Source organism: Hemiscyllium ocellatum, chromosome 3, assembly GCF_020745735.1.
Source record: "Hemiscyllium ocellatum isolate sHemOce1 chromosome 3, sHemOce1.pat.X.cur, whole genome shotgun sequence".
In the NCBI taxonomy this organism is placed as follows: domain Eukaryota; kingdom Metazoa; phylum Chordata; class Chondrichthyes; order Orectolobiformes; family Hemiscylliidae; genus Hemiscyllium; species Hemiscyllium ocellatum.
The window spans coordinates 73,166,562-73,189,159 of NC_083403.1; the positions used below are offsets into that span (position 1 = coordinate 73,166,562).

The following is a 22,598-nucleotide window of genomic DNA, read 5'->3' on the forward strand; positions in this document are numbered from 1 at the left end:
TCCTAGTCATATCATCTTTGTCCTTTGCAGTAGTGTATAGCACATGCATTTGTGCAGTCAACTATTTTCATTGTTCATGAAAATCATCAACTATAACATTCTTCAGGAACACTTCTCTGCAATGGCAGGTCTGTATTATACCGTATTATTCTGAATTAAGTCAAATTATGGGCTAGTTGAGTTACATTTCAGAACTAAGTTGCAAAAGACAAGGACAGTGCATAGCTTAAAAGACTCGATTTCAAAAGATTAGTTCATGTAAATTAATTAATAAACTTTCAATCAACACGACACACAGATAAATGGTAACATGCAACAGAACAAATTATCATGTATCATATGAACATGATTTGAACAGTACAGACACAGCAGTTACACAAGGTAATATGTTTTAATCATCAGATTGTTGTGTGAGAGCGAAAACATTTGGAGAAAGTGATTATTTTAGTGATTTAAAGTAAATAAATCAAACAAGCATCAAATCATGTTCATATTCAAACTTTATTGATAGCTGAAGCTAATTACAGGGCTTATCATTTTTAGAAAGAGATTCTGTGGATATAGAAAAGTTCAAATAAATAACAGTAGCAAGGTCATTGTAGTCATTAAGAGGTGTTTAGAAATTACTAAACATTTGGTAAGGTATTAATTTATGTATATAACAGCACGGAAGATATTAGAGAAATAAGCTTCCACAAAGCATGAAACATGATTTCTGAACTCTCAATTCAGTACCAGTTATAAAGTACAGATCATCCTTGCTCAGCACACAGCTTTAGAAAAAACATCCCCACCCTTCTAAAAACAGAATTACTTCCCACTTGTTCAGTTCAGACTCAATTTTAACTTCAGCACCATTTGGAGAGTGCATAAATAAATTAGGCTGGAAAATCCAATGGGATCCTTGGCCTGAGATTAGGGTCATTTTAACTTCAGCCCTTCATTTCCTTTCATCTGTAGTCTCTTCTGCTCAGCACTGATGCAAGAGCCAACTAGTGGGAGCAGGCAATTGGAGAAGAGGTCCCCAATTGTGTCTGTGCAAAGTTAATGTCATCATGGGCTTCTCCAAAGAACTTCTGGTGATGGAAACCAACAGAACAGGAAGAACTAGGTGCATCTAAAGTTCCTCGTGAGGCCTCGAATAAAATGATTGCTCCTGCTTGCCCACAAACTGTACTTACAAAAAAACTGAAAACAACGGTAGCTTTTGCCACTGCTGGTCACAAAACTGCCAGATTTAGCTTATAAGTTTAGTATGACAAAAAAAAAAATCCTGAGCTTTAACTTTAAAATTAGATCACCAGGCCTTGTCTTCTGCACACTAGACCCTGCCTCCTGGAGCTATATCTGGTCATTTAAGGTATCTGAGGAGAGAACACATTTGAAATGCTGTGCAACCACTTCCTTACCCAGCTCCAATTGTTTATTGTGTAGCCTGCTCCATTCCAGTAGAGTGGACAGAATAAAATTAACCTCTGCACCTCTACTTATCATAGATAAATTTCTTTTCACCTCATAGTAATTATATCTCTTAGTCTATATGTGGCTCTCAGATATTAGGAAAATGTTAAATACTTATATGCGATAGATAAACTGCAGAGCAACAAAGTTCACTTTGAAGTCCAAATGCAAACTGTCAGTTAATCCCTGTTCAAATATTCTTGCAACCATTTTAAAGAAATTTAGAAATTCAAAAAGAGCATTTGGAGAACAGCAGCATGTGGAAAGATTCAATTGACAAGATGTATATTTGTATATGCACTATAGGCCTCTATATCTGCTGTTCATCAGCATAAGTGCACAACAATTAATATTAATTTACCTTACAATTCAGATATTTCTGAATGTTGAATATAAATAAATGCTGAATAACTAAACCTGAAAGTCATGGGACTAAAAACTTTTTTGTTATTCTGACACAAAAGTGTATGAATTTACTGTCTATTTGGGTATTCACAACTGTGTTCAAAATTACATGCAAACATTACAGGATGAGTCCACAATTCAGAACTTCCTTTATATCTGCTGCCAGCCATAGACTACACCTCATCTGTGAATCCATCTTTCATTTCCCCAACCCTGTTCGGAAACTAATCATCCTGTATTGTTTTTTCAACAAATAAAAATAGTAATAACATATTCAGAGCTCAGTAAAATCTGCAGTACCTGTATGGAATAGAACGTGACAGGGCACAGCTAACTTTGTTGTTCACACTTCATTTCAGGAATTAACAAAATATGTGCTCATTGTTTTCAGATGCAGATTTAAACTAAGCGTATAACTGATATTTTCAATACCAACATGGCTATTATTCCATAGATCAGAAAACTAAAAGTGTACTTTGGAAAAACAAAAAACATTTTTCTGTTCTACCACACCATTGCAATAAAAAATTAAATAAGGCAACTGTCTCATCATTTGGAGTTCCTTAATTATGCCAACCAGTTTTTCTGTGGAATACAATTTCTAGTGCAAATATTATGGTACAATATTTGCCTTTGCACTGTAGAATATAATTAACACCTTCATATTTCTAATAAATACCAGTGACAGAGCAGAATAGAACAATATTCTCTTTCCTTCTATATCCAGCTTTGCATTCATGGTGATAGTTAAATGAGTGACAAACAATGAAATGAATGTCAAAAATGTCTTTGGATTGAATTGATCAGAAGAAAATAGCCAAAATAAAAGAGCATCCAACTTTCTGCCATGCTGAAGTTTGTTTTTTTAATTAAAACCAAAATATGTGCAATCTAACAATATAAGCTTTTAATTTAAATGTCCCAACTCTTACCTGAAACATTTGGATTCCTCTAGTGTTTCATTGAAAAAAAACTTACTCTAGGCATTTATGATGTCCTTTTATGGGAAAGGTCTGTCTGTAGTGAATTATTTTAACATTGGAAATAGCAATTGCTGCAGGCTAACATATCTAGTATAATTTTTATCTTTCAAATAAAAACATTATGGTCAGATCCTCAGGGCAATTTGAATTCAGCTTTGGAAATACTTGTAGATACTCTCTACAAAACTAATCACAATCTCAAATATCAGAGTCTATTAAAAGAAGCAATGGCATTGTTTGCCAAATGAAACAAAGGGAGTGAAGTCAGATTTGGTTAAAAAATTGTTATAAGGATCATAAATGTACCTGGATAAAAATCCCCATGAGTGTACATGTCAATCACATAGCGACAGAACTGATACTGATCTGGCAGAGCAGAAGGGAAAAAAAACAGCAATGAAGACAACGTACAAAGAACATAGTGATAGCTATAAGTGGGATTGGTGGGATTGCTTTCATCAGTTTAAGTTATAACAGAACATTACAAATTGTTCCAAGATCTCTACCCATTACCACTGAATAAACAAAACAATTATGCTTTAGATTATGTTAGAAACTGTAGTGTGCTTTTACTTCCTTCTTGTACATCTTTTAAACTGAATATAATTTTGTATTAAATATATTTGCATAAAAAAATCAGCCTAACATGCACCAATTTTTAAAACTTTATGTAATTTATAATATATAATTTTTAAAAACTTCAAAACTGAAAAATAGTCCATTCAGGTTATTCTTGGAATTGGTAAAGGGAAAATGGAGAAATGTAACACAGCTTGAAAGATTAATTAGTGTTTACATTCTTATTTTTATGCTTAATTGCAAATTGGATCAAGCAAGTCAATTGTTGCAAAAATGCGTGAAAGCAATTTTTAAAAGAGCCAAACAAATTTGTATTTTCAGAAAATTTAGTCTGATTTTGTTTTAAAAAGGCATCACTTTTCTTATCTACAGTGTGGTAATGGCATCTAAGGAGGTGTATATGATGAGAATTAGTGTGCTCAAGAGTCATTTCGATACTTGGTTCCAGAATAATCAGGTGAGTTCTACATTCCAAACTTCTTTGAATTGTAAATATTTAAGTGTATTTGAACATTTTATTAGTTATTGTTCAGAGATGTTACAATGTTTTTTTCTCCTGAACGTCTTTTTAAGTATGAGAAAATACAGAGTGACTGAAGGTACTACAAAGATTTGAAGCATTAAATTGAAGATTTGATATGCATAAAATTTCTATAATTTGATGAGTTAAAGTAATTGATAATAATCGTGACTTTTAAAAATCTAATTAGCAAGCAGTTAGTAAAATCATCTTCTCCACAGTTAAAATTGTTAGGGTGAAAATGATAGACCTCTCCTTGCAAAGATAATGCATAATGAGCTTGCCTGCTTTTCCTTAAATAATTAGGGTGATTATTTTTGGTATCATTGAATGGATTTCATGCTGGTTAAATAGACAAGATGCCAACATGTGCTCAAAAGAGTATTATGCATCCTTCTTGGTTTATGATATTTTGAATCAATAAACCACATAAAAAGATGCTAGCTACAGAATTGTACTGTAAATGCTTTTCAGGACAGACACACAAAAAGTCATAAAGAGATTGTCTTCCAAGCATATTAATTCACTTTGTCTTTCAGGCATCTGAGTCACAAATGAGACAAAAAAGTGATGTGAAATATTACATGAAGATCCAAGTGGAGAGAGAACACATTCTTTATCTGTCCCTATCATTGATTATGGTTTCAATATGAATATTGTGAAAAGATAAGTATGATTTCAATAATTGTACCTTACTTTGCTATTCAAAATAAAGACATTAGAGGCTTCAATTAATTTTTCCTTTACAGTTGTCACTTATAAAATTGTCTTTATGCCACATGTCTTTTTCTTTTGATGTCTCTCAGATGCCTTACTTTTATTGCTAACATCTTTTTGTCAATATTTGTCTTTTCACCTTTATCCTTTGGTTTTGGCTTGCCTTCTTTAGTTTCTTTCACTTTTTCCTTCTTTTTGTCTTTTTTCTCACTCTTTAATTCCACAGGCTCCTTCGTGTCTTTCTTTTTACCTCTTTTATCTGTTTCATCTTTAGGTTTCTCACGTTTTGTTGCCTTCTCCTTCACTTGGAGCTTTGGCTTTATCTTTTCCTCTTTGCTCGGTTTTTTTTCCACTTTCTTTACTTTCTCCACCTTTTTTTCCAATGTCATTTTTTTCAATGCTTTGAGCTTCACCTTGTCTTCATGTTTGTGTACTTTCACTTTTTTATCTACAGGAGAAAACAGAAGTTTCTATTGAGGTGATTTTTCTCTTTTAAGGCAATCTATTTTCCAAAGAAATAATATGCCAGTATGTGTATTAGGAAAATTATAGAAATAGTCTTCAAATTTCCTATGGTGATGACCAGACAGTTCCATTTACTTCCATATAAGTAAAAGGTAAACTTAAAAAACTTAGTGTAAACTCAGTAAGTCACATGTGAGGAGCACTGAATGGAGAATCAAACAGGCCTCTGGAGCCTGTCATGAACCCACATTCTTATGACTCAGAGGTGAGAGTGCTATCATTGACACAAATTAGAGACATAGAGATCGACAGCATAGAAAAATGCCCTTCTGTCCATCAAGTTTGCATTGGTCAAAAACAATAACTTAACTGTTCCAATACTACTTTCCAGCACTTGACTCAAGCCTTGTATGCTTTGGCATCACAAACATGCATCAAAATATTTCTTAAGTGTTTCATAGGCTCTGCCTCTGCCACTCTTTCAGTCAGTGAGATCTAGATTCTCAGCACACTCTGGGTGATTTTTATTTTCTTCACATCCCCGATAAAACTCTTGCTCTTTACCTTAATCTATGTGTCTACCTGGTCGATACTCCTCATACTCCTTAATTACATCTGTCCTCATCTCTTCCCTCTCTCCTTCTCCACCACCCCATTCCCCCCAATCTCCCTGCTCCAATGAAAACAACACCAGCGAATTCGATCCCTCTTCATAACTAAACCTGTATAGCCCAGGCAATATCCTGATACATCGCCTTTCAGTGCTATCATATCCTGTGTTGATCCTAGAACACTCCAACTGTGACCTAACCAATGTTTTCTACAGTTCCAGTGTTACTTGTACTTATTATGTACCTATCCTGCTCTCTCAAGGGACCAGTGGACATGCACACCAAGATTCCTCCGATACTCAGTGCTTCTCAAGGTCCTGCTATTCAGTGTTTACCCCTTGAGTTGTTAGTCCTGCCCAAGTGCATCACTTTGCACTTATTTGAATTGAATTCCATTTGCCACTGATCAGCCCATCTGACCAGCACATGAATATCCTCCTGTAATCTGAAGCTATCTACTTAACTACTTACCACCCCACAAACTTTTATATCATCACAAACTTACTGATCAACTCTCCTATGCTGAAATCTAAATGGTTCATATGTGCTACAAACAGCAAGGGCCTCAATACTGATCCTGTAGAACCCCATTGGACACAGTGTCCCAGTCACAAAAACATTCCTCTACCATCACCCTCTGCTTCCTCCTACTCGGCCAATTCTAGATGCAATTTGACAAATTTCCTTGTATCCCATGGGCTCTTACTTTCATTATTAGTCTTCCACGTAGCACCCTATTAAAGCCTTACTGTAATCCAAGTGTACAAGTTTACATTGCCCTCACCTATACACCTGGCTGCCTCTTCAAAAAATTCAGTCGTGTCCTTGTGGTCCATGGTGGCTCAGTGGTTATCACTGTGCCTCACAGCGCCAGGGTCCCAGGTTCGATTCCAGCCTTGGGTGACTGTCTGTGTGGAGTTTGCACATTCTCCCCTTGTCTGTGTGGGTTTCCTCTGGGTACTCTGGTTTCCTCCAACCTTCCAAAGGTGTGCAGGTTAGGTGAATTGGCCATGATAAATTGTCCGTAGTTGTTAGGTGCATTAGTCAGAGGGGGGGTGGATTACTCTTTGGAGGGTCAGTGTGGACTTGTTGGGCTGAAGGGCTGGTTTCCACACTGTAGGGAATCTAATCTAAGTTCTCACACGTTACCTTGCCTTAACAAAATCATGCTGAGCATTCTTGATTAATCCTGTACCCCAAAGTGCAGATTAATTTTGTCTCTCAGAATTTCTTCCAATAGTTTTCCCACCACTAACATTCGACTGACTGGCAAGGGTGTGGCTTCCTGGTTTATCTCTTGCACCCTTCTTGGAATACATTACCAAATTGGCTGTCCTCCAGTCCTCTAGCACTTCGCTTGTGGCCAGAGAGGAATTGAAAATTATTGCCAATGTTCCTGTTATTTCCTCACTTGCCTCACTCAACTTGCCGAGTATACATTTCATCTGATCCTGGAAATTACATAATTTAGTTTGTAACTATCAACAAAGGAATGCATTAAGGACTTTTCCTTTGTAGGAATATTACATTTCCTGTCTGGAACCCAAATGCCAACTACCAGGTGGAGACTAGCAACTGCAATGTAAAAGCATTTTTATCTAACAGATGGAGTCACATTTTGATCAGTGACAATGCTGTTATTTTTAAGGAACTTTTCTATTAAAAGTAATCAGTGATAAAATTGGTGTTTCTTTGTTCTGACTTCAAGAGCAACAATTTTTTTACCAAAATGCCTCTGCTGGCTATGAGCTGTACTTACCTTTTGATGGAGCTTTTTGTTTTTTTTCTTCTTTTGCTTTTATCTTCCTTTCAGGTTTTTGTTTTTTAGTTTCTGCGAGTTAAAGCATAGATGTCAAGAAAGCAAGAGTAAAGCAACCAAAAAGGCAGAGGTAAGGGATGTCATGAAACAAAATCTATTCTTGAGGAAAATAAACTATGGGAAGCATGGAAGACAAAATATATTTTTTGCCAAAATATGACATAATTTCACCGTAAATACAAAGATAATGTTTGAAAGGGTAGCAAATAAAATATCCCCAAAGTACAGAATAAAATATTGTGTTGTGTTTTTATATATCAATTTAGTTAGAATTGCAACAAAATGAACAAATGAATCAAAATACATTTCTTACCTAGTGGTGTAGCTGAAAAGACAGAGAAGGAAAGACATTTATTTTTTAAAATGTTATTCTGTACATAATTTTTCTATAATTGAAACATAGAAATAACAAAAATATTGGTTTAGCCAATTTCTACATTTCCTTTTGCTCTCAAGTACATTTTTATGTGTTAATTGGACAACTACCAATACAATTTGTGAGGAGGATAAAATCATAAGAAAACATGAATAATGGGAAGTTCATTGCCCTCTGAGCATGTCCTGGTGAAGTAATATGTGCACTTTGCATCCAATGGACATCGCCTGATTTACTTAAAGGATGAAATGATGCTGTGATATCAGTAAAAGAGAGGTTAACTAATTTATATGAAATCCTATTACCCACTATTTTAATAGGGGATCTAATCTATTCAATTTACTTATATTTAAAACATTAATGCACTAATATCTCAACTGAACATATGGACAGAGTTTTAGGTAAGTATAGCCTTTTCATCAGCTGACAGCACATAGTGTGGCTACATTGTATTGGAGGCAATTAACATCAGGTTAAACCTCCAAAATCACAGAATGGTGACAATACAGGAGGCCACTCAGCCCATCATGCATAGACTTTCCAAAGGAGCATCACTGATAATGCCATTCTTCTGCCTCTGCCAATAAACTTGCACATTCTCCTTTTTCAAATGACCATCTAATTCCCTTTTGAATATTACAATTGCAGTTGCCTCTTCTGCACTCTCAGACAGTGCATTCCAGGCCTTATCCACTCACTGTGTGAAAAAGCTGTTGCTCATGTTAATTTTTTGCTTCTATTACTAGTTACTTTAAACCTGCATCTACCCAAACCTGGTCCTTTCACAAATGAGAACATTTTCTTTCACACCTTCTTCAGAGAGAACCATTCTAGCTTTTCCAATCTACCATTGCAACTGAAATTCCTCATTCCTGGAACCAAATGAGATAAACCATATGTTTTCGCCTTATCTGCTTTATTTAATGTCACTTCAGAATACCCACATGACCAAGATTTACAAAATAAATTAATAATCTTGATCAAAATTTGTTCATATTGTATCTTTCGTTGAAATAAACTTTGAGCCTTATATTATTCTACGCTGATACAAGAGCACACTGGAATGTTGAATGTAGAAACCAAGAATACAATCTCACAAATGGTTCTTTTGAATCTTAGCTGGTCTCTCAAGGAAAAGTAGAGATAAAAGACAGACATTCCCACAGAAGGAAAAAAATTGTTACGGGAAGGAAAAATTATTCTTCTATATCTCTGATAATCAGTTAGAGAAATAATGGCAAAAGTTTGTGAATAGGTAGCTCGCTTATCATATTGGTCATGAAATGATTTCATTAATTACCCTCAATGTCTTTGTCAGTCAATGTAGCCTTTGGCATCTAAAGTGAGTTGCATAAACCAGTTGACTCCTACACAGGGGCCAGTGGGCATCTTTCTTACTGGTTGAAGACCCAATGGGAGCCCCATGTCATGTTTCTCTAGAACACTTCTACATCCCAACCATTTGCTTACTTGTCTGATCTCCCACCTGATTGAGCACCAACAAGGGCAGAAATTCCACCCTGAAAAATGCTGGCTGAATGCAGTAATTGCTACATTATTGCGGGCTCACTACAATGGATTCCAATGCGAGCATGATGAGTCATAACAAGGGATCATTAGTGAGGATGAGAATCAAATTGGAAGGGGACAGGCTTTCTGTGGGACCCCAGAAATCCCTTGATTGGGATTAGCATATTTGTGAACAAGTACCTTCCCACACAGACTGCTGCCATGCTCAACTTCTCCAGATGCCTCACATTTGATCTCTGGTTGGCTTAAGCATTCAGAGGAGATGAGAGGACAGTGTGGATCTCCATCCCTCACTTTCTTGCCTGATCAGAAGGCTCACCGTACCTCTGAATGTGCGTAGAAGGGGCATCAAATTCCACCTTTGCTTCCGTGTTATGGTGTCTAATTTGATTTCAATCAATATGGCATGAGTGTTTTGACAATAAGCTTTGGAGGTCCTGGTCAAGAGTGTGGTGCTGGAAAAGCACAGCAGGTCAGGCAGCATCCAAGGAGCAGGAGATTCAATGTTTCAGGCAAAAGCCCTTCATCAGGAATGATGAAGAGCTTTTGTCTGAAACATTGATTTTCCTGGTCCTTGGATGCTGTCTGACCTGCTGTGCTTTTCCAGCACCACACACTTGATTCTAATCTCCAGCAGCTGCAGTCCTCACTTTCGCCTGTGGAGATCCTTGGTCAGGCAAGGAAACATCAGTCAGAATTCTGTTCCATATTGCTATTGAATGATCATTGATGAAATGTGAGCAGACTGTAGAGACAGCCAAGGCTTGTTTATGATGTCTGCTTTAACCTGTTAACCTTTTTTCAGACGTAAAGGATGGCCACTTAGGTAAAGGGACTGAGCAGCTGTGAAGAAGGGACCAGCAGTTTTTTCAGGAGAAACAGAGAGGAAAAAAATGCTTTTAAAAAACCAAAACCTTTCACCATTTAATTATATTTTATCTAGATATTTTACAGTTGACAGATTCTAATTATTTTATATTGAGTGTACAATTATGACAGCAATTTACTAAATGGGTATAATAAAATGCATTTCCCTGCAGACATTACGCACACTTGACTTTCATTCTGTTTGCATGATTAAAAGCTTCTTTACAACAAAGCTTACAGACATATTTACAAAGAAAATCAATCCTGTTGGGATTTTTAAAAGCCATGGACAAAGAATGAAAACTGCAAGGTTCAAGATACATGTCCCAAGGCTTCCCTGTCAAGAAAACCTTTTTTCTAAATTGTGGAATCTCTGTATGTGGATTTTCTTTTCTTAGATGTGCATTTGTAGTTAAATGGAGAACTCAAAAACAATAAATTCTGCATTTGCTTTTACAAAAGTTTTCACAGCACAGATTATGTGGTTGAATAACAAGGAGACTAGCAATACTCTGTTATTAAATAGTAAATCTCAGGCAGCTTCTGGCAACCAGGACAGCATCTCACCAAAATATTTGCCATTGAAACATTTGCAAAGACATGAAGTTGCTGTCTTTATATGAAACATACCAGGGAGGGTCAAGTCTCACCTGTTCAAATATTTGCAGTAAGATCAACTCTCTATATTCAGATCAGTGAACATTAACATATTTTATTAAGTAAAACACTTTTTATAAGAGACAGAGCCTTTGGAAACCCTGGAAACTCTTGTCCAAGTAAAGCAGCTTGTAATATTACAAACAGAATGAAAGTCAAATATGCTTAGTGTCATAATTGTACAATATATATAAAATAATTAAAATCTGTCAACTGTATGTGTTATGATGTTGCTGACGACATAGTCTACTTATTACCATAATATATATGATACTGTTACACAAATGAGTGAACTTTTATGTTGAAATATCTCAGTTAGTGCCAAACAAATTGTTAATAAATAAATTAAAAATTTATTATTCCTTTAAATTTTTAAATTCGTGGGGAAACTTGATTGGGCATTGATAGGCATGTAGACCTTTATGAATGCAGGGGTCAGGCTGCCTTTTGCATGCATTTGTCTTTCATTGAAAGGACCACTTGCTGGAGTTTCAGTGCTTCTTCCCAATTAAGCTGTCCCCAGTCGAGAAATATATATGTTCATGTAACAGAGAGATAGAGAGATAAAGAGATAGAAAGAGCAATAGAGAGGGAGACTTGGACATCCAGTGAAAGAAAGCTTTTTTCAGATGAAAGGAGTTAACATTTAGACATTTTGGCTGACTGAAGAGACAGCCTATTAAACATAAGTCAAGTCAAATGAGAACTATGCTCATCTCCCATTAAAGCAACATTGCTCCAGAACGAGGTGGGCATCGCACACCAGTGAGATCTCAACAATGTCTGCAGCCATAATATTTTGTGGGCCCTTTGGCATTTCATGATATCTTAGATTCAGGTAAAGCCATTCTGTGCCACAAGGAAGGGACAGAATTGCAAGCCTTAAGTGGCCCAGGTGATGAAAGACAATAGTCACCAGCACTGCAGCGTCCATCTTCCCACGCAGATGATTATGCCAGATCAGGTGTGGATGGCATATTTAAGATGAAAAGGCAAGACTAGAACTGACTCCCTGAAAAGGAAGCCTCATCATGTAGATGCATTAACGTGATTTAATTAACCAGCCAATGTGCAATGTTTCAATGCACATGGCTGTATTGCCAGAAGGAGTTCTCTTTTGTGGCCAGTGGGAGAGATGAGGGCAGGACAGGTGCTTATCAGGGCCATAGATAAATCAATGCACGGTTTTCACAGATATCATTGCAGTTCATGACATGGAACAACCCACCCTTATTCTGGATAGGTGAGGAGGCCCCGGTGCAGAATGAAATGGGAACACCAACACACACAATGACCAGCCTGTAGAATCGCATGATTTGGGCAACCAAAACCCATGATGATAATGAGTGTGAACCAGAAACAGAATCTATGAGAGGTACTACTACTGCCTTCAACTGATTGACCGGCAATGTAGGCAACACCTCAGGCTGTCCTGGGAATCGTCTCCTTAATCTTTGAGCTGCTAGGTGAAGACCTGCAATCACAAGGACTACAGACAATCCACTGTTGGGTGCTTTGAAGGACATGGATGGGGTGAAATATTTTCTTTCTGAGTTCATGAGCCTTTAGAACTCTCTTCTCCAGAAAGCAGTTATTGAATATTATAGATGGGTGGATATATAGATATATAGAGAGACAGCAAGAGACAAAGAGAGACACAAACATGAAGACACAGAAAGACAGACATGAAGATAGTTAACATACAAGGAAATCAAAGGTTAACAGAGGTAAGTAGAAATGTGGATTTGATGCCACAATCAGATTAGCCATGGTTGAACTGAATGGCAGAGCAGACTCTATTAGACAAATGGCCTACTACTGCTCATAGCTTGTATGTCTGTACGTCTAAAAAACCTTTATCTTCGTAGTCCCCAGGTTGGCATTATAGGAGTACATTTTCTCAGGATTTTTCACATTGCTGATTTGATTTAAATAACTTTAACATACCTAAATTGGCTTTCTACCAAATTTCAGTTGAAGTTACAGCAGCAGAGTTGAAAAAGTTTCAAGGAGATTCTATATTATATATCACCCGCTGCACCGCTGCACAATTTTGGGCATTATGATTTATTCACAGAAACATCATCAGTTACTGACTTCTTCTGTTCCATTCAATAACAAATTATGCATCTCATCTATCACATATAATTTACATCGACAGTGACAGTGTATCATATATTACAGCTTGGTGTTGTCAGACTTTGATAATTAAGAAAGATTTTAAGTTTACGATACCTTATGAGATCTTTCAGCAATAGTTCACCATATCTCACATAAAATAAGCTGATCGTCAATAATTGCTATTATTTACACAAAATTAGCTACTATTTTGGGCATGGAAAAATGACAAAAGCAACAACAAAATTAGCAATTAATTTATTTTTGCCTGAGGAATGAATGTCTTCCAGGACCATTCTCTCTCATTCAAATAATGCTATGGGAATTTTAACAAACTACCTGCGCAAGGCAGAGGGCACAGTTTCACTTCTTTTATGATGAACAGTAACTTTAATGAGATTGTAGCCTCTCACTGAAATAGAATAACAGCAAAGATAAGGCGCTCAAATCCTTCAGTGGAGCTTGCACAGGCAGCTGAAATGATAGCATTGCCACAAGACAAACCAACTTGAGTACAGTACTCTGAGATTGTATACTGCATACTAAAGCTGATAAACTTCTCATAAGCAGTGTTGAAGAGAAGCTTCCAAACTATTAAATAACCATTTTCCAAATGGATCCAAATGAAGGATTAAACAACGGCTCTTCAATGATGGAGAGATAAAATAAGTTTACCTTGATTATTTATCTAACTTGGACAATGATAAACTTATCCAGAAAATGAAAACTTTGAACTTATGTTTCTCCAAACAATTCTCATTCAACCTGGGTATTTTGCTGTTCTGTAGGAGGTGACAAATAACAAGTAACAGATGTTCTCAGCTTTAACATGCTTAGTAAACATGGATAGTTATATATTTTACACAGTGACATTATGACATAATTATGTCAAATGCAATTTCTCAATGGCAGGAACTATTCTTATTTAATTTCCTTCTGAAAGGGCAGCATGGAGGCTTAGTGGTTAACACTACTGCCTCACAGCACCAGGGACCTGGGTTCAATTCCAATCTTGGGCAACTATCTGTGTGGAGTTTGCACATTTTCCCCATGTCTGGGTGCTCTGGTTTCCTCTAACCGTCCAAAGATATGCAGTTTAGGTGGATTGACTTTGCTAAATTGCCCATAGCACCCAGAGGTTAGGTGGATTAGCCAAGGGAAGGGCAGAGGTAGGGTGGGTGGGTCTGGGTGGCATGCTCTTCGGAGGGTTGGTGTGGACTTGATGAGCCGAATAGCCTGTTACCAAAGAATAGGGATGCTATGTTATATCATGTAGTTGTCAACAAGTTTCTATGATAAGAATTTTATCTGTACGTGACCATGTTCTAGCTTAGGTACCTTTTATTGTCAAGCTGAATTCTACACAGATTGCAGATTCTTTAGCTCAACTCGTACACTATCTTATCTAAATAACAACAAACCAAAAGAGCCTAATTTATTCTTAATGAGGCCACAACTTTTATAAGCAAACATAGGACATATACTACACATTTTCCCATCTCTAACCCAATAAAACCTTTCATTGAGGCATGAAAAAGAATAAGATTTGTGAAAATGTATTTGGGTCCTTTTCAGGGAGAAGCTGGAGAATTATGACAGGAAAAGTGTATTTATAGTTGTCTTCAGAATATACACGAAAAATAGCAGGTCAAGAATCTAATCCAAGTGAGGAACTTAAACAGAAATTGTGAAAGATAAAGCACTGGAGAAGTTAATGGAAATATATCCCCTGGACTGGCTGATATGTTAGATTTTAAATGAGATGGCTACAGAGACAGTGATTGCATTAATCATGAACTTCTAGAATTTCCTAGATTATAAAACTGTTATTGGATTGGAACATAGCAGACATGATCTGCCTTTCAAGAAATAAGGGAAGAGGATAATAAGGCAGAATAGTAGCCTCTCATTATTAATTGGATAAAATGCTAGAATCTGGTGGAAGCAGGACCAGAGGAATTAATGACTATGGTGAGGTAACAAAGGATTTGGAAGATTAAAATGACATCAGGCAAAGCCTAAACAATGTTTATGAAAGGGAAATCAGGTTAGATTCATTGAGCAGGATAAATAAGGAAAACCATCTGGATGTTTTATATTTGGATTGTCACGAGGTACATAAATACCACACAAGCTGTTACACAAAACTATGCCCATGGGATCAGATATAATTTACACAAATGGATTGGGGTTAGTTAACAGACAAAAAAAGTAGGAATAAACAGGTCATTTACAGTGGAATACTTCAGCTTTTTACAATCTACATCATTGACATAGAGAAGGAAATCAAGTTAGCTACAGGCAAAATAAGCTGTGAAGAGACTGAAAATGGATATAAAGCAATAAATGATAGGGCAAGAAGCTAGTAGAGGGAACATATTGTGAGGAAGGGAAAAAGAATGTACAATCAGAAGTTTTTTTTAAAGAGACAAGCAAGTCTTGATATTCAGAGGAATATTGGTGTTCTTGAACATAAATCACAAAGTTAACATGCAGAGACAGAAAACAATTGGGAAGCAATTTTTTTATTCGGCATTGGATGAGGACATTACTGACTGGACTGGCATTTATGTCCCATCCGTAATTGCCCAAAAGGAAGTTAAGAGTCAACCACATTGCTGTGGTTCTGGAGTCACACATATGTCTGACTAGGCAAAGTCAGCAGCATCTTTCCCTGAAGGACGTTAGTGAACCAGGTGGATTTTCCTGACAATTGGCAATGCCTTCATGATCATCAATAAACTCTTATTTTTGTATCTGTACTGATTTCAAATGCCATCATCCTCCCTAGCAGGTTTTGAAACAGATCTCCAGAACATTACCTGTATCTCTGGATTAACAGCCCAGTGATAATACCACTAGGCCTTCACCTCCATAATTTTAATAATGAGAGAAAGGAAACCTTGCTACAATTGTACAGGATTTAATAAGATCACACCTGCAGTATAGTGTATAGTTTCATCTGATACTTGAGGATGGATATACTTGTTTTACAGGAGGCAGATTAAAAGCTCACTGGACTGATTCCTACAAAGGGACAGCTATCCTCAGTAAAAGAAATTAAATGGAATGGGCACCTTCGAGTATTTAGAAGAAGGTCGGAGGATCTCACTAAAAGTTTATTTGAAAGAAAGGTTTTGATGTGTAGATTCTGAAGAACTGTTTGCATTAGACAGTCTGGAACTGTGGGTCATAGGCTCAGGATAATGGAAGATTATTTTGGAATAAAGCAACAGGCATATGGGCTTCTGAACCCCACTGTCAGGTTTAAAGGTGGGTCAGGAGCCAAGAGTAGTGTTGGCTAAACCAGGCATGACCTGTGGACATTACAATCCTAATAGGAAATAGCCATAAAAGGAAATAATCTAAGATGTCAAGTGATGGAGCTGTGACTATTTCCTTTTTCATAATGAAATTGTCTTTACGGGTGGAAGATTGTTGTTACACTGTTTTGGAAACAATGCCTTTGTGGCTTCATTGGATGCTCCAGCCATTTAACATTATTTAATTGGCTTCAGGTAGGACTTCTGCTCAACTAGAGATCCTGCCTCAGAAAGTTTCCAATTTGAATACGGTGGACTCTAGAGAATTAATGTTCTCCTCATGTGTTGTGGCTTTAAGTTTAATGGAGAAGTAATGATTATTGATTTTATTTTTGAATTCTGATAATTCAGCGTCTGTGACACATATACCCGATGTGTTAATACAAATTCAAAGATCATGCTGCGACATGGCTGCATCACCTAATGTAAGAATTAGTGAGACTGAGAAAGGATCCTTTAGTAAACCAAAGAGTAGCCACAGAAATCAAAAAAGTAGCTGTTAGAGAAACCAGAGTAGCTGTTGAAGAAAATATATTTTGACATTTGTTTCACATATATAATATATTCCCTAGAATTCACAATTGTTCATACACAAGTCGAATTTAAGGCCAAAACCTTTTTTGCAACCTTCAGCCCAGAAGATCCAAGTAGATGATCTGTCTTGGTCTCCTCCATTGGCCTGCAGCATCACAGATATTCATCTTCAGCCAATTAGATTCACTCCATGTGGTATCAAGAAGTGGTTGGAGGCATTGCACCAAAAGTACTGAAGGCTTGTGCTCCAGAACTTGCTGCTCCCTGAACAAAGTGGAAAATTGCCCAAGTACGTCCTGTACACAAAAGACAGGGCAAATCCAACCCAGCCAATGATCACCCCATCAGTTTACTTTGGATCATTAGTAAAGTGATGGAAGATGTCATCAACAATCCAAAGAAGCAGCACATGGTCAGCAATAACCTTCTCAGTGATACCCGGTTTGAGTTCTGCCAGGGCCACTCAGCTCCTGACCTCTTTACAGGCTCTATTAAAACATGAACAATAAAAGCTGAATTCCTGAGGTGAGGTGAAAGTGATGGTCCTTGACATCAAGGCCACATTGAAGCAGTTTGTGGCATCAAGGAGCCCTAACAAGACTGAAATCAATGGGTATCAGGAGACAAACTCTCCACTGGTTGGAGTCAGACGTGGCTCATGGGAAGATGGTTGTGGTTGTTGAACATCAGTCACCTTAGCTCCAGGACATCGCTGTAGGAGTTCCTCAGGATAGTATCCTAAGCCCAACCATCTTCAGCTGCTTCATCAATGACCTTCTTTCCGTCATAAGGTCAGAAGTGGGGATGTTCACAAATGATTGCACAATGTTGAGCACCATTTGCAACTTCTCAGGCACTGAAGCAGTCCGTGTCTAAATGCATCAAGATCTGGACAATATCCAAGCTTAGGCTGTCAAGTGAGAACTAATATTTGCACCCACAAATGCCAGACAATGAACACCTCCAATAAGAGACAATCTAACCACCACCCCCTGACATTCAATAGGTTTACTATTACTTAATGCCCAAATATTAACATTCTGGGGCTATTATTGACCAGAAACTTAACTGGACTTACTATATAATCACTTTGGCTACAAGAGCAAGTTAGAGGCTCGGAATTCTGCAACAAGTAACTCACCTCCTGATTCCCAAAGCCTGTCCATCATCTACAAGGTGCAAGTTAGGAGTGTGATGGAATACTCTCCACTTGCTTGGATTGGTACAGCTTCAACAACACTTTGGAAGCTTGACACCATCCAGGACAAAGCATCTAGCTTGACTGGCACTACATTCACATCTCTCCACCACCAACACTCAGTAGCAGCAATATGTACTATCGACATGATGCACTGCAGAAATTCACCAAAGATTTCAGATAACACCTTCCCAACCCATGGCTACTTCCATCTAGAAGGACAAGAGCAGCAGATGCATGGGAACACCACCACCTCAAGTGGGAACTTGGGAGTACATTGCCGTTCCTTCACTATCGCTGGATCAACATCCTGGAATTCTCTTGTAAGGGCGTTTTGAGTCTACCTACAGCATACGGACTGTACCTATTCAAGAAGGCAGCTCATCACCACCTTCTCAAGGGCAACTAGGGATGGGCAATAAATGCTGGCCAGCCAGCTATGCCCACATCCCATGAATGAATAGAACACTGACATGTCAGTTTCTCAGTTAGGATTGAGTACATGGTAATGTCTGCTTTTCCATGACATTGTGAATGTTCAATAAAAGTGTATAACTTGTCCAGGAGATATAACAAACTGCAGGAGCACTGTTTAAATGTAGCTTCATACCTTATGGGAGTAATTTCCACTCCATCAGAATCTCAAGTGGGCACTGGATTATGTATATTTCACTATACTAAAGAGTTAAGTCCAGAATGACTTTGAAATATGTTAGCACTCATAAAATTTGTACCCTGTTTCAGGACAGGTGAAGGAACACCCAGCCTTATCAATAACACAAGTAGAGCAGGATGATATCATGTGTTTCTGAATTCCTGAATCCACCTTCCTGCTGTCCTTGAGATGGTGTGCTGATGTTTAAAAGGTGCCGTTTGCTTCAGTCAATTTATCTCTAGAGATTGCTTGTGGAATTCTCTGACCATTTGTTTCTCTCTGCAGTGCAATCCCTGTGGCAGAGAAAAAGACCATAATTCTAAATTTTAATGCCATTGAGAATTTGGTGTCATCAGATGTCAATCCACTTCGAGATTATCTCTTGTTAACTTTGGTTTGATTGCACAGCATTTTATTATCATCTGCAGTTTTGGAGATATGAAGTACAATAGTAACCAAGACTAAAGAACATCTAAAACCATGTAAATACATTCTCACGAATCTGCTAAAAGCAAGAAATCCCCAAATCTTCATTCGAAAATGTCACATGACAACAGTAGCCAGTAAAAGCCTTCTGTTTCCAATTTATATGAAGTCTAATGGCTGATGCTGGCATGTCCTCCCTTTCCTCTTCTGAACCCCAGTGGATACAAGTGCAGCCTGTCCAACCTTTCCTCAGAATCCTCTCATTCCCAATAATAGTTTAGTAACAGACTGGGGAAGTGGGAAAAAAAAGAATGCCACTCCTTGTTCAAAAAAAGGCAGACAGAAAGAAGAAAACTGCAGACCAGTTAACTTTATGTCTGTCATAGGGGAAAAACGCCATTATTAAAAGGCAACCATGCAAAGTCAATACAGTTTTGTGAAAGGGAAATCATGTTGAACCAATTCATCAGATCTGTTTTAGCAGCACGGTGGCTCAGTGGTTACCACTGTTGCCTCACAGCACCAGGGACCCGGGTTCGATTCCAGTCTTGGGCAACTGTCTGTATGGAGTTTGCACATTCCCACGGTGTCTGCGTGGGTTTCCCCCTACAGTCCAAAGATGTGCAGGCTTGGTGAATTGGCCATGTTAAATTGCCCATAGTGTTCAGTGCATTAGTCAGGGGTAAATATAGGGTAGGGGAATGGGTCTGGATGTGTTACTCTTGGAGAAGACCAGGATTAATATATATACCCCATTAAAAGGTGGCAGGACAGATAGTTCAGTTAACAAAACATACAATGTTATAGGTTTCATATATAGGGAATAGAGAATAAGAGAGGTGATGCTGAACTTATACAGAAGACTACTTAGAAACTGGTTGGGTCAGCATTTATTGTCAATCCCTAGCTGCCCTCGAGAAAGTAGTAGTGAGCTGCCTTCTTGAACTACTGCAGTCCTTGTGCTGTTGGTACACCCACAACATCATTAGATGATATTGTGGAAAATAAAAAGTTCATTGTGTGGGAGGTAATATATTAATATGGATAAAAGATCAACAAGCCAACAGGAAACATAGAGCAGTCATAAATGGATAATCTTCTGGTTGTCAAGATGCAACAAGTGGTGGAACATAGGGTCAGTGCTATGACCTCAAGTTCTTTAACAATTTATATAAATGACTTGGATGAATGGACCAAAGAGTTAGTTGCTAAATCTGCTGATACGATAGATAGGGAACTGAGTTGGGAAGAGTACATTAGGAAATTATAAAGGGATATGAATTGGAGGATTGTAAAATATGAGAAGGATAATGAAGAACTTCAAAAAGGACATTGTTGAGCTGGTGGAGTTTAAAGAGCGATAGCAAATGAAGCTCAATGCAAAGAAGGGTGTGGTGACCCAATTCAGTATAAAGAGCAAGGAGAGACAGTGTAAAATAAAAGGGATTATGCCAAAGGGTGTACAGAAGCAGAAGACCTGGATTGAGAAGGTGGTAGTGAGCTGCCTTCTCGAGCCACTGCAGTCCTTGTGCTCTAGGTACACCCACAATGTAATTAGGGAGGGAGTTCAAGGATTTTGACTGAGTGACACTGAAGGAATGGCAATGCATTCACAAGGCTGGATGGAAAGTGGTTTGGAAGGGAACTTGCAGATGGTGATGTTTCCATTATCTGCTACCTTTGTTTTCCTTGAAGGCAATGGTTGTGGGTTTGAAAAATGCTGTTGAAGGATCTTTGGTGAATTTCTGCAGTGGATCCTGCAGGTGGCACACAGTGGCACTACTGACCATTGGTGGTGGAGGAAATGAATGTTTATAGATGTGGCGTCACTCAAATGGGCGGCTTTGACATGGGTGGTGTCAAGCTTCTTGAGTGTTGTTGGAGCTGCACTCATCCTGACAAATGGGGAATATTCCATAACACTCCTGACTTGTGCTTTGTAGATAGTGGGCAAAAGTGGGTACTGCAGATGCTGGAGATTAGAGTCAAGGTTCGGGTCGTGCTGGAAAAGCACAGCAGGTCAGGCAGCATCCAAGGGGCAGGAAAATCGATGTTTCAGGCAAAAGCCCTTCATCAGGAATGATGAATTATGAAAAGCTGTGCTTTTCCAGCACTACTTTAATCTTTGTAGATAGTGGACATGCTTTGGAGCTCAGAAGGTGAATTACTTGCTGCCAGATTTTTTGTCTATGACTTACTCTTGTAGCCACTGCATTTGCATGAATTGTTCCATTCAGTTTCTCTGGAAATGTTAACCCCAAGGATAGTGATGGTGGGGAATTCAGAGATGCTTATTGCTTAGCACTTGTTTGGCAGAAATGTTACTTTCCATTTGACAGCCCAAACCTGGATATTGGCCAGGTCTTGCTGCATATGGACATGGACTGCTTCAGTATCTGAGGTGTCGTGAGTTATGCTGAACATTGTATAATCCATCAGTGAACATCCCCATATCTGACCTTATGATGGAGGGAAGGTCATTGATGGCGCCATTGAAAATGTTTGGGATTCAAACTTTACCCTGAAGAGCCACTGCAGAGATGTCCTCAGATGTCTGACCTCCAACAACCAAAAGCATCTTCCTTTGTGCCAGTTATGACTCCAACCAGCAGAGAGATTCCCCCATTTGCCATTGACTGTAGTTTTGCTGGGGCTCATTAATGCCACACTTGGTGAACTACAGGGAATATTCCAGTGTTGTAGCTGTACTGGAACAGGTTGGCTTATGGGTATGAGCAGTTTGATAGCACAAAGCTTCAGATTTAGAGTCAAAGTGTTGTCAGGACCCAGCAGTTTCCAGTGCCTTCAACTATTTCCTGATTTCAGATGGAGTGAATCAAACTGGCTGAAGGGTTGGCATCTGTGATGCTGGGAACCACTGGAAGGAAAGAAGGTGGATCATCACTCAATACTTCTGACTGAAGATTGTTGCAGTTGCTTCAGCCTTATCTTTTGCACTGACATGCTGGGCTTCCCATTACTGAGGTTGGGAAATTTATGGCGCCTCCTCCTCAATTTATCATTTAATTGCCCACCACCATTCATGACTGTGTATGGCAGAATTACAGATTTGGATTTGATCCATTTGCTGTGGAATCGGTTTTAACATGAAGAATTAAGAAAGAAGTATATTATCTAAATAATGAGAGAATACAGATCTCTGAGATTCAGATGGATTTATGTTTCCTTCTCTGAATCACAAATGGTTAGTTTGCAGGTGCACCAATTAATTAGAATATCTCAACTTATTGTAAACAGAATTGTGCACAGCTATGGCAAGGTTGTGCTTCAGTTATTGACAACATTGAGGAAAGCACACCTGGAGTACTGTTGACCATATTTGTCACCTTAGTT

General features: G+C 38.0%; 1 protein-coding gene across 1 annotated transcript in view; it reads right to left on the reverse strand.

Moving 5' to 3' along the window:
• Positions 1 to 22,598, reverse strand: part of trdn (triadin) — a 426,623-nt gene that overhangs the window by 291,041 nt on the left and 112,984 nt on the right. The window contains exons 7-8 of the mRNA XM_060854831.1: positions 7,501 to 7,572; positions 4,805 to 5,113 (exon numbers count right to left, since the gene is read on the reverse strand). Coding sequence (XP_060710814.1) covers positions 4,805 to 5,113; positions 7,501 to 7,572 — 381 coding nt within the window. The remainder of the gene's footprint in view (positions 1 to 4,804; positions 5,114 to 7,500; positions 7,573 to 22,598) is intronic.